Source organism: Schistocerca americana, chromosome 2 (assembly GCF_021461395.2).
Source record: "Schistocerca americana isolate TAMUIC-IGC-003095 chromosome 2, iqSchAmer2.1, whole genome shotgun sequence".
NCBI classification, from domain to species: Eukaryota; Metazoa; Arthropoda; class Insecta; order Orthoptera; family Acrididae; genus Schistocerca; species Schistocerca americana.
This window is the reverse complement of record NC_060120.1, coordinates 543,782,047-543,795,637: the sequence shown is the minus strand read 5'-3', so window position 1 is coordinate 543,795,637 and position 13,591 is coordinate 543,782,047. Positions and strand designations below refer to the sequence as shown.

At 38.4% G+C, this 13,591-nt stretch overlaps 1 protein-coding gene across 1 annotated transcript in view; it reads right to left on the bottom strand.

Moving 5' to 3' along the window:
* The window catches only part of LOC124595739 (transducin beta-like protein 3), a 161,622-nt gene that overhangs the window by 111,842 nt on the left and 36,189 nt on the right, over nt 1-13,591 (bottom strand). Inside the window, exons 3-4 of the mRNA XM_047134615.1 lie at nt 12,351-12,558; nt 1,214-1,388 (exon numbers count right to left, since the gene is read on the bottom strand). Of these exons, the coding sequence (XP_046990571.1) occupies nt 1,214-1,388; nt 12,351-12,558 (383 nt within the window). The remainder of the gene's footprint in view (nt 1-1,213; nt 1,389-12,350; nt 12,559-13,591) is intronic.

Genomic DNA, 13,591 nt, shown 5'->3' with positions numbered 1-13,591 from the left:
TAACACAGGTGTTGTTAATGTAGATTTCCTGAGGGGTTATTAATAAAGAGAAGGAAGGGAAGGGGGCCGAAGACTGAGCCTAGTGGGACTTCTGAGATGACGACATATATCTGAATGAGTTGTTCTTCCATCACGTGTTGTTCTTTCTATCAACTGTCTTCTGTTTGAAAGATTTGACAAACTCATTATAGATCTCTCTTAAACAAGAAGTTTCCACACCGTGCATAAGCAGAGTGTGGTTACCTAAATCAAGTGCCTCTGTAAGATCAGTAAAAAATCCAGAAGCAAGATTTATCATTAAATGCATGTGCTATCTGGTTAGTAAATGAAAAGAGGGCCTCACTGATGGATTTATTTTTTCGAAATTCGAACAGCTGTGCCGTTAGCAGGGAGTCAATTTCATGAAAGATCATAATACCTTAAGTATACATTTTTTTCTGTTATTTTGGAGACAGTTGGGAGGAGAAGGATATGTCTCAATATTTGTTGATCTCATTCCTGTCACTTTCTTGTGTAATGGAACTATCAAGCAGGTTACAAGTGGCTGAGGCAAAATACCAGTATTCATGGAGCAGGGGATTATATTGCACAAGGGGTTTATTATTTCATTGTCAGTGCCAGATGAGAAGGAACTTTTCATGTTCCTAATAATTATGTGAGCCTTCTTCAAAGCTGCAGGCATTAAAAATGTGATTTCTCAGCTTACAGACATTGGAGAGAAAGATTTTGTCAGCGGAGGACAACCAACTGAAAGAAATGTTGAACCAAAATGCCTTCTGCTTTATAAAGGTGGACGTACTGAAACCAACTGAAAGGCTGCTACCTAGCTAGACCACAAAATTATTAAAGGTATCAAATATTGAGAAAATTAATTATAAATGCCATGGCTTAGGGAGATATACTGGTAATTTGGGGTAATATCTAAGTGGAAGTGAGTAATAGAATTTATTTTCTGTCACACACATTTCACTTGAGTTTACTGTGTCATATACTCACTGGTGAAATTTGCTTTAGCTGCACAATATGTGTGTTGGTTTTACTGGAGCTGAAAGTGTTTACTTTAAAGCACTTTAACCACTAATCAGTAATAGCATACAAAACAAATTAACACTTTTCAAGGATGTTTTTTGGCTTAAGATAGACTTACTAACTAATAATCACAATATTATTACTAGAAACTGGGGGTGGACAAGTCACATATAGAAAAGATTACCTTACAACACCTTGTCCACCTCTGAGAGTATCTGAGCATGTGTGGTGAGGAACATCCCATAGACGAACACTAGCATCTGACCCACCACTAGCTAAGATACCTCCGGCATTGTCCAATGCAAGGCAAGAGACAGGCCCTTTGTGGATACTCTTCCAAACCTTTGTTAACAGCTTCTCTACAATATAATAATATTCATTTAAGATTTGAAACAAAAATCTGTGCAGATAACATTACATGTATACAATACGAGGTCAGAAAAAAGCTAATCTATCACCATGAAATCTTATAAAAAGTAATATACAGGGTATTTAAAAAAGAATGACCCGATTTCAAAACTCCATATTTATTGATAAAAACATACTACAAACATGTGGTAAATTGCTCTGCTGTGCGTCCACCAGCAGCTGCATGAAAAGCATCTAGATGATAGCTAAATTTGTCATAAACTTTACACAATGTATGTGCTTTTACAGAAGTTACGGCAGCTGTTATACTGTTCTTCACTTCTTCTAGGTCACCAGGTAAAGGGGATATGAACATACTTTCCTTCACATAACCCCACAAGAAAAAATCGGATGGAGTCATGTCTGATGATTTTGGAGGCCACGAAAGCAGGGCATTGTCTCAGGGTCCAATGTGCCTTAACCTGTGTCAAAGCATACTGTCACTGAGTAACTGAGATACATTATTGTGCTAGTATGGTACAGTTCCATCCTGTTGAAAAATGAAGTCATTGGAGTCCTCCTGAAGTTGTGGGGAAAAAAAACAATTCTGCACATTTGAAGATAGATCAACATTCAACAGGGCGCATGGAAGCCCGAGGCACTGCTCTGTATTCTTGGCCTCCAATATCGCCAGATTTGACCCGTGCGATTTTTTCTTGTGGGGATATGTGAGGCAAAGTGTGTTCATCTCCCCTTTACCTTGTAACATTGAAAGAGTGAAGAACAGAATAACAGCCACCATAACTTCTGCAAAATCAGATACACTGTGTTCAGTTTATACCAAATTCAGCTATCATCTAGATGCTTTTCGTACTGCTGCTGCTGGAAATACAGTGCATTTATAATAGCATAGCTAAAACTTCAAGATTTGGTCAGTATTTTGCTATTCATTCCAGGTTTGGAGTGTGTTTTTATCAATAAATACGGTGTTTGGAAATCAGATCATTCTTTTTGAAACGCTTTGTATAATTCCCCATGCAATCCTTAACCAACTGGTTATAATCACTTTCTCCTGCAGAAAGATAAAACCACCTGAAATTTAACCCACATAGGTGCCAGAGTAACCAACAGAAGATTGTGGAGACTAGTATTAGTTTTTCTGAGCCATGAGTTACTGCATATCTATATTTGCACTCCATAAGTGAATTTACAATGGAGGGTACACAGCATACACTGTAACATAATAATTAGTTTCTCCTATATTTCCACTTGCACATGGTGTTCCTGAAGAATGACGATCTCTGCACCTTATAAAAATCTCCATGAGTTCAAATTTCTCTATATGCCCAGTACTGTCAGTATGTGATAAGAATGAATCTCACAGAAGGTTTCTTATGGCATCTCACAATGGCATTTATTCAGTACATTATACCTGTAACCCCTCTGACTAGCCAAAATGGTCATGAATTGTGCACCTCTTTTCTAAACTTTCCCTCTCTCTTCTGTTAATTCAGTTTCAAAATGATACTACACAGAGGAGCAATACTCCAAAACGAGCTCTATACATAGGCATGAATTGTGTTTTCTAAGAATTCTTCCAAAAGCTGTTACTTTTGCATTCACTTTCTCAACATCTTTATGTATGTGATCATTCCATCTTAAGATGGTGTGAACAGTAACACTTAAGCAGTTCATTATTGGTGCTGCGTAACTGTTTATTGCATACAGTGCAATCAAACGAAACAGATCCTATCTACCTGGCCACGTTCATTATATTGCTTGTTTAAATTATGAAATAGTTGCCAATCTCTACAGCAAGTAATGTTGTGCTGTACAAGTAACAGGTCAGGTCCATGACACAGTCTGCCCTGTGAGAGGTAGAGAATATTTTGTGGCAGCACCAGTGTTTTCTCTGTCTCTGTTCCATGCCACACACTCCAGCCATTGCCCACTCAGCCAATTGGTAACGCTGCGGTGAGTGCCACATTGGGCCACTGTTTCTGCTTCTAACTCTCCCTAGTAAAATTATGTGCTTGTTAATGTAACTCTTGAGCATTTGTTTTATGCTACCCGTAATCATCACTAAACGGGTAAGCACTGTGACTATACCAAAAAATAACATGATAATCAATGCAAAATGTTCCATACTACAAACAGATGAGGCAGTGCTGGCTGTTGCATCATGTGTTACACTGCCTATTACTACCGCATATCGTCCCATCTTCTCACTCTAATAGCATGTGAAGCTTCCCAAGTTTTACATAAATTTCCCTGATTAAATATGGGATGTGAAAACGTGATTAGCTCCCTACTGTAATTTCAAACATACATTATAAACATCTAAATTACAAAAATCACACAAGATGGAATTTACATAAAACAAACCATTGACATACACTATAAATCTAAAAACAAAGATGATGTGACTTACCAAATGAAAGTGCTGGCAGGTCGACAGACACACAAACAAACACAAACATACACACAAAATTCAAGCTTTCGCAACAAACTGTTGCCTCATCAGGAAAGAGGGAAGGAGAGGGAAAGACGAAAGGATGTGGGTTTTAAGGGAGAGGGTAAGGAGTCATTCCAATCCCGGGAGCGGAAAGACTTACCTTAGGGGGAAAAAAGGACGGGTATACACTCGTGCACACACACACATATCCATCCACACATATATGTGTGGAAGGACGGGTATACACTCGCGCACACACACACATATCCACACATATATGTGTGGATGGATATATGTGTGTGTGCGCGAGTGTATACCCGTCCTTTTTCCCCCTAAGGTAAGTCTTTCCGCTCCCGGGATTGGAATGACTCCTTACCCTCTCCCTTAAAACCCACATCCTTTCGTCTTTCCCTCTCCTTCCCTCTTTCCTGATGAGGCAACAGTTTGTTGCGAAAGCTTGAATTTTGTGTGTATGTTTGTGTTTGTTTGTGTGTCTGTCGACCTGCCAGCACTTTCATTTGGTAAGTCACATCATCTTTGTTTTTAGATATATTTTTCCTACGTGGAATGTTTCCCTCTATTATAACCATTGACATACACTGTTACATATGTAATTGGATATGTGTAATTCCAAGATTGTGTTGTCATAATAATTATTTTGTTTCATATCACAGTTGCATATATATACTTCAATGGTGGCTAGTGTCAAGAAATCTACTCATTTTCGAACACCTGTCTGTGTCTTTATCATGTGATTGTAAAATATGTCCAGTGTAATGGGAAATCTACCTCTTGATTCAACTGGCAGCAGCAGTGCACCGATGCAATGAACCCGAGTTGCTGGGATTCGCAAGCTTGCTTATACTGTGTCCCTCCCACTCCACCATCACAAACCCAGAACACTGTCTAGCCGACAATGCGTCACTGCAATCTACGGTGTTAGTGAACTTGAATTGAAAGTCATTTGTGTTACTGGTAACAGTACAATAATTTTGTTAATAGCTAGTTTTGTAACAGAAAAAAATACAAGGTATTCACATTATGGTGGCTATAAATTGAAAGTAATAGCATATGAATAAGATCACGGAAACAAAGCAGCTGATCTGCATTTCAGCTCTCCACTAACAGAAAAAACCATTCGTGATTCGTGGGCTGGAAAAGAAGAACTGAGAAAAATGAGAAAGAGGAAGTGTGCAAATAGAGGACTGAATGCAAAATGGCAAAACTGGAAGATGATGTATTGAAATGGATTGAAGGACACCTCCAAAATGGCATTGGAATTAATACAAAAATGATTCAAATATGTGCTCATAAGCTGGTGCTACAGTGGAACTTTAAGGGTGGAGTTGGTTGGTGCTACAGATTTATGAAGCATCATAGACTTAGCATGTGAACCAAAACCAAAATATCTCAGAAAATGCCACAATAGTACAAGAGAAAATATTCTCTCTCCATCACTTTATTATTCAACATTGAAGGTAAAAAGTGTGGAACTAAGCCAAATAGAGAATACTGACAAAACTCCTCGGACATCTGATGTGCCGAGTAACATAAGTGTTGCCATGAAACGTGCTAAAATTGTAACTATAAAAACAAGTGGACATGAAAAAATGCACTAAACTGTTGACCTTTTATGTTGTGCTTAATTCAATGATCATTTTCAAGTATAAAACAATGCCAAAACCTCCTGAAATACCATCAGGTGTTGTTGTTCACATACATGATAAGGGTTAGATGGGCAAGGATGGTATGAAATTATGGATTAACAGAGTGTGGGAGGGAAGGAACGGTGCTTTATTGAGGAAGAGTTCTCTTCTTGTGCTAGATCAGTTTAGTAATCATTTGAAAAATTCTATGGAAATGAAATTAAGACTGGGAAACACAGAGATTACTGATGTTCCCGGAGGACTTACTTCACAACTGTAACCTCTTGATGTCTCAATAAATAAACCATTTGAAGTGTTTACGAGAGAGGAATGGGACAAATGGATGATAGCTGAAACCCAACATGAATTCACATCGAAACGATCTTTAAAATGACCAACAATCAAACAAGTGTGTCAGTGGACTGCAACGTCTTGATGTCTCAATAAATAAACCATTTGAAGTGTTAACGAGAGAGGAATGGAACAAATGGATGATGGCTGAAACCCAACATGAATTCACGTCGAAAGGAGCTTTAAAACAACCTGCAATCAAACAAGTGTGTCAGTGGATAAAACAGTCGTCTGGAGTGAGAGAAGACATTATTGTTAAATCTTTCAAGAAGTGCAGCATAAGTAACACTCTCGAAGGAACAGAAGACCATCTTATATATAAAGACAATGACGACGATGATGAAGAGGAAGAAGACAGTAGAAATGACGATTTTCAGGGATTTTAAAGGTCAGTTTGGGTTTATAAACTAAGTATTTTTAGACTGGTTTTACAATCTAATAATAAAAATGGTAAAAATCTATTTTTTTTTAAATTGCTTAAAAATTAAGGTGTATATTATAGCCTGTAAAATATGGCAAAATTTGTTCTCTTCTTACAGTACACATGTTGTCTGCCCTTGTCACAACTTGTAATCAGGGTCAGTAAAGAAAGCCCAATAATAAATCTGCTTGTATAGAGTTTATTTAAACATGTAATAGCTTACAACTCAATGGCAGACAACAGGGAGACACACAGAGACTAAATAAAAACAAAAAGCATCCTAGAATGGAAGTTAACATAAACTAAAAGAAGCCACCTTAAAACAACATTAACACTGTACCACTAACACCTCCCCCCACCCCCCTCCCTTAATGTTAATTATCAATGCTACACAAACAGTATTACAAGATTTAAATAAGTCATAGCAAGGCTCTAAATGTTTCAAATTTTATTTTACCAAGTGGCGTCCTCAGAACATGCTCATCTGTGCTAATATGCTTTAACACAACTTTTTAAGCACAAAGTTACTTCCTAACAAACAAAATTTTGACATTTGTATGCTTAAGTCTGTGATGGAACCATGGGCTCTTGCAAAGGCTTATTACTGGCATATTATCTTCATAAAGTACAACAGCTCTTTTTCTGCCAGAAAGACTATAATACAAATTACTGATCAAAAATGCTTTCAAAGTATTCCACAAATCCAGACTCACATGTAATGGGTACCTGCTTAGAATACTTAATGCTACACAAATATCTAGTCTGGAACCTATCATGGCATACGGCAATGACCCTAATTTTCTAAATCTTTTCTGAATGTCTCCATTTTCAGATTTTTTTTTGTTTAAACACAATGTGCTCAAAATTTTCCTCTATGGGAGTCGACACAGATTTACGTTCAAGCACACCAAAAACTTCTACTACTTTTTCAAGACAGGTACTTTGACAAATAGTAATAGTTTCTGCCATTTAATTTTGAACAATATTCATTTCACAGAGTACCCACTCAGTCCTAAATCCTTCATTGTAAAGTTACCTTCATTTTGAAGTTTCACTTAATAACAACTTTATCGTATATTTCACTCTGAGAAGCTGAAACGACCAGCAGACTGTCAATGTATGTTTTATTGCTATTTTCGTTATAGGAAAGTTCCTGTGCAATGTAAATACTTTTGGATCAAAGAAGATCACTCACCAAAAAGCAGAAGTGCTGAGCTGGCGATAGGCATACACAAAAGAATGAAAACTTGCTAGCTTTCGCAGTTATCCTTTGATGAGTTAGAGTATAAAACACACACACACATCTATGCCCCAACAAGGAGTCAGCTGGACTAACAGAGTCACATATCGACTGTGCTGCAAACTCTGCACAGCTTTTTATGTTGGTATGACTACCAACCAGTTGTCCACCAGGATGAATGGCCACCGTCAAATTGCTGTCAAGAAAATTTGATCATCCTGTAGCACAGCATGCAGCTAAACACAACACCTCTCTGAACTATGCAGCTATGAAGTTACCCTTACAACACATCCTCCGCCCCACTAATCACCCTAGCCTAAAATCTCTGGTAACCCACTGTCCCCACACCCTCCACCCAAAAGTTTCCCCTCCCCCCCCCCCCCCCATCCTGTCACCCCCTTCCAATTCACCTTCAGCATGTGCCACTTCTCACCAGCACCACGATTGTGCCAGCCGATATACCTGCCGCCTGTCCCTCCCGCATTCCTAGCTGACAAACCAGCTGCCTCCCTCCGAGCCATTAGCCACCCACCCTCCCGTCCTCCTCCCTGCCTCTCACCTCCCTCTCCATCCACTCACCTCACTTGACACTACCTCTACCACAATCAATCCGCCTGGTGAAAAACATCACTGACATTGATGGTCTAGCCTGCACCACGTAGCGGTGTGTGTGTGTGTGTGTGTGTGTGTGTGTGTGTGTGTGTGTGTGTGTGTGTGTGTGTGGGGAGGGGGGGGGGGGGGTGTTTATGGGCTGGTTTTATACTCTAACTCATCATAGGATAACTGCAAAAGCTAGCAAGATTTCCTCCTTTTGCATGTGCCTATCGCCACCTCAATGCCTCTGCTTTTTGCTATTTTCACCTTTATATACAAACAATATTAAAAATCACTTCTTACACATCCTAAGCCAGTTATTACTGTGTGGAACTGAACATTCAAATATTTCGGTGAGTCCTTTAAACTATACAGAACCTTTCTAAGCTCAGAAACTTTACCATTCATTTTATTGCAAAATCCAATTGGTAATTTAACATACAAATCTCCAACTACCTCTCCATACAGAAAAGCATTGCAAATGCCCAGTGATAGATAAGAAATTTATTCCTACAACAAAAAAACAGAAAAAGGTTCTCTTAAGCTAATTCTGTTACTGGACTGTATATTTCTGAATAAATAAATCTTCATTGGAAACATTCAGCTACAACACAAGCTTCATAAGAAACAACATTATCTTTCTCACCACTATTTTTAACCTAAAAACATACTTTGTGTCAATAACATTACAATCATTTGGCTTACATACATAATCCCCTGTATTATTTTCTTCCAGAACTTGCAACTCTCTTGCTGTGGCATCTTTCTGATTTTCAGCATCGTTACAAGACATCATTTCAGTGTAGACAGTGGGGGTCAGCAACATTCACTGCTGTCAACAGGCCCAGGTCATAACTCTCAAGTAATTTGGATATTGAATATTCCTCTTTGGTCTCAGATTGTATGGCCTTTCACCTAGTTTCTCCTCTGCATTCTTAAAAGAGTCTTCTTTGTTTTCTCTGTCTTCACTGATTTCTTGTTGTTCTTTAAGCTGACTTCTATTTTCTTCCACAACCTCAATCCTGATTTCTACTTCTTTCTAACCATTTGATTCTGAAATTTTATCTAAGTTCTCTTCTTCACAACAAACCGTATCTGATTCTATTACACAACAAACAGCATCTCATTCTATTACAGGGAAACCAGTTTTCTTCTTCCTTTCGGATACTGCTGGCAGGAAGAAAACTACATCTCGATGCACCACAATTGTCTTTATGGAAGATATGAATATTCTGTACACCTTCCCATCATTATCATAATCCATAAATAAACCTATTTTATTTTGGGGCCTAGTTTAAATTTCTTTTCTTTGGGTAAAGGAACAGACACAAAAACACCAAATATTTTCAAATCGTCTATGTGTATCTCTCTGTCATAAAAGGCTTCAAAATGAGTTTTAGCTCCTACAGGACTTGAAGCAGTTCAATTTAGTATTATCATTCCTTAGAAATTGAATTTTTAGGCCGGTTTCTCACTCAGTTTTTGCAATAAAGTTCTTCATCAAACCTTTGACCTCATCCTTTTGTTTCATAAAGAATACTTTGCAATAACCTGAGTAGTCGTCCTTCGAAAGCAAAAAATATGTCACTCCTCCAAGTCAATGCGTCTACATCGATCCACAGACATTTGCATGAACCAGTTCAAGGCAGGCATTAGCTCCTGATGGACTGATGGGGAAAGGCAAGTGATGATGTTTACCTGCCAGATACTCTTCACAAGCGACAAAGTCAGCAATGAAGCCACTCCTTTACATAAAAATAACTCTCTCACATGCGTAATGCTCTGATGGCACAATTTTTTATGCAACTGCCACAAACTCAAGCTTTCAATACCTTTAGGCAAATTTAACAGACCAAATTTCTTAACTCACATGCAGTATCAATATTGAGCAGTGAGAAGTCTCTAGTTTGTTAATAGTGCATTTGTTAGAGTGCATTTTATCTGTGCATGTCAAAATAACCATTGACAGTACTTATTGTGTTCCGTTTAAGGAAAAAACATACAATAAATTTTATTCACACATTTGGATAATGCATGAACTTCACTTTTACTGTTCATGAATTCACACTGTTCCTTGTTTGATACTAAACACATACCTTTGTCCAACACAGTTCCTCCTGAAAGCAGATTGAATTTCGGTTCAGACACATAAAGCACTCTACAAGGTAATGTTTTGATAAACTAAACCCCACTCCCTGCATACAGTTCCGTAGTACCACACTAATCACATCAAGAAGTTTCCCATCAACCACAGCAACCTGCAAGGAGCTTCACACACAGTCCAGTTTCTTATTCTTAAACAATTCTCTCCTATTCCACATGTGCTCACTAACACCTGTATCCACAAACCAATTATCATCTGGGTCAACTCACTGACTTACAACATGAACCTTTTTGCCTTCCTTGTACTTCAACAATCTGCAATCTCACATCAAATGACCCCTTTCCTTACAATACTTGCAGCTTCTCATTTCTCTCTCACTTTATTTTTACATTGTATTACAGAAGTAGTTGAATGCTTGCCACGGACTCACTCTCACGCATAGTTTTCAGTTTAGCCCCCACATCAGCTGACATTTTACACGAGAGTAGGTGAGTGAGTTGCATTACCTTCATCCACATCACAATAAGTTCCTGCACCTCTGAGTCCTTTTCCAGCCATGTATTTGCCTCACCTTCTTTCTCATTGGAGGCTTAATAGCTACACCACTGACAATATCTACAAAGCCTTTTCCTCTGAATATCACTTCAATTTTGAATTCCCACACTGCCCACTTGTCCCCTCCAGACAACTTAAGCACTCATGCACAGACTGTTCCACCATGTCACACCTACAGTATGCCAGTAACGAAAAATTTGCTGTTACTCACGATGCCACCAAAAGGCTATGCCATTATCTGAAAAACAGACTTATGCACTTGGGCCCAAAACCTGTAATCAGTGGCAGTAAATTAAACTTGATAATAAGTCTGTCATTTAAATATGTAATAGCTTATAACTCAACAGTGGATGACAATGACGCATATAGAAAACAAATAAAATTAAAAAGAGGCAGAACAGAAATGAGTGCAAACCGAAAAGGCCACCTTAAAACAACATTAATACCGTACCACTATAACAGTTAACTTTCATACACCAGGTGCAAACACTAAGTTGATCTGGTATAAGGAAATCAGTTGTACTTTTTACAGGGGGTTCAAGTGTACACCCTAAGAGCAGGACAAAACTTTTATATACAACATTGGAATTATTTGACAATCATATGATAAAGACGCAGCCAATGGTCCAAAAATGAATGAATTTATTCAAAAGTAGTCATCACTAAGGAATATGTTTGCAACTGTGAGAGAAAATTAATTAAATAATATTACATTTGTCCTAAGCTAATGTTTTGTAATTTGTGACTGTAGCTAATTTTGCTTAATTTGCAAGCTCCTAACAGGATCAGCATAATGCCATAGATGTATTTCAAAACCCACCGTATCATATGGTAAGTAATATACAACAGTGTATTATAGGATCTAACGCAGTGGGCAGTGAGGACGGTACAGCAGCTAGAAAGGAATGTAGCATAATCAGTACTTGGAGAACCTGTACTGATTCTAAAAGAAGAGATGATGATGTTGATGATGACCAGAGTGACTGCCGCTGAAACTGGGTTAGAAAAAAGATAATTTACTGCAGAAAATCCAGAATGGAATGTAACAATATTATGAAAAGGAAAGTTGCTACTCACCATATATATTGTTATAATTTACTGTAGAAAAGACAGATGAACTCTATGGACTGGCTCATGTTTCTTATGCTGTATTGTAAAACACTTTGCCAAAAAGGCAATTGGTTAGGGTAGCAAAAATGGTTAAGTTTGTATAATGAGTACAGTTAATTAATGAAATTCAGAATTTCATCAGCGTGGAACACAACTTCAGCTGTAATAGTAGGCAACATGTGCAGCTGCACAATGTCAGTGTCACACCCCACTGCAGGTAGTTTGCTATTGTCATTTATAAATTCTTGACCCCTCTCTTCTCAGTTGTTCCCCATTAGAATTAGAACATTACATCTCAACTGTAGTGGTGCAACAAAATTACATAAAGACCAAAACATACATCACAGAAAAACGTAAACAGAAATATAGTAAACCAAAACTGAGATTACAGAAAAATCAAAACAGAAAACAATAAAAACCCGGAAGTTCTCTGCTGCTTTCCTGTGGTCTATCTCATTGCAGAATAAAACATGCAAGTTAGGTAAACACATACATACCTTTCCACTTCCACTGTTTGAACAACCCACTTCGGTGACTTGTTACAAGTACCTCATTATCTGAACTAAGTGTCAGAGCTGTAATGGGATCCTCATCTTCATCCTCTACTGACTCTCCAATAATGGATACGACACGACAATCCTCAACATTTAGAACATTTATGGAGCCACTGCTCTGACACAAAAGCTGCTTGCCATCAGATGTCCACTGGAATACAAATAATTAACAATGAACATTCATGAAGTAGAATGTAATGTATTTGGACTTATCAACACAAGAAATTGAATGGTACACTTTAAACAAATTTAAAAATATCATCGAATCTCTGTATTTTCTTATACCTCCTTCATCCAGGACAAAAAATGGAAATAGCATAAAGAAAGGGGAAAATGAATGAAGGTCATAGGGAAGGAAAAAAGTACCAACTCTGAAACTGACACCATGCAAAGCAGTGAGCCAGGCTTAACAGTAGAGTAACACAAAAGACAAAAATTCCACAGAACTATTAATAAATATGTACAGGGCTATTACAAATGATTGAAGCGATTTCATAAATTCACTGTAGCTCCATTCACTGACATATGGTCACGACACACTACAGATATGTAGTAAAACTCATAAAGTTTTGTTCGGCTGAAGCCGCACTTCAGGTTTCTACCGCCAGAGCGCTCGAGAGCGCAGTGAGACAAAATGGCAACAGGAGCCGAGAAAGCGTATGTCGTGCTTGAAATGCACTCAAATCAGTCAGTCATAACAGTGCAACGACATTTCAGGACGAAGTTCAACAAAGATCCACCAACTGCTAACTCCATTCGGCGATGGTATGCGCAGTTTAAAGCTTCTGGATGCCTCTGTAAGGGGAAATCAACGGGTCGGCCTGTAGTGAGCAAAGAAACGGTTGAACGCGTGCGGGCAAGTTTCACGCATAGCCCGCGGAAGTCGACGAATAAAGCAAGCAGGGAGCTAAACGTACCACACCCGACGGTTTGGAAAATCTTACGGAAAAGGCTGAAGCAGAAGCCTTACCGTTTACAATTGCTACAAGCCCTGACACCCGATGACAAAGTCAAACGCTTTGAATTTTCGGCGCGGTTGCAACAGCTCAGTTCAGTGCGAAACTTGTTTTCAGTGATGAAGCAACATTTTTTCTTAATGGTGAAGTGAACAGACACAATGTGCGAATCTGGTCGGTAGAGAATCCCCACGCATTCGTGCAGCAAATTCTCAATTCACCAAAAGT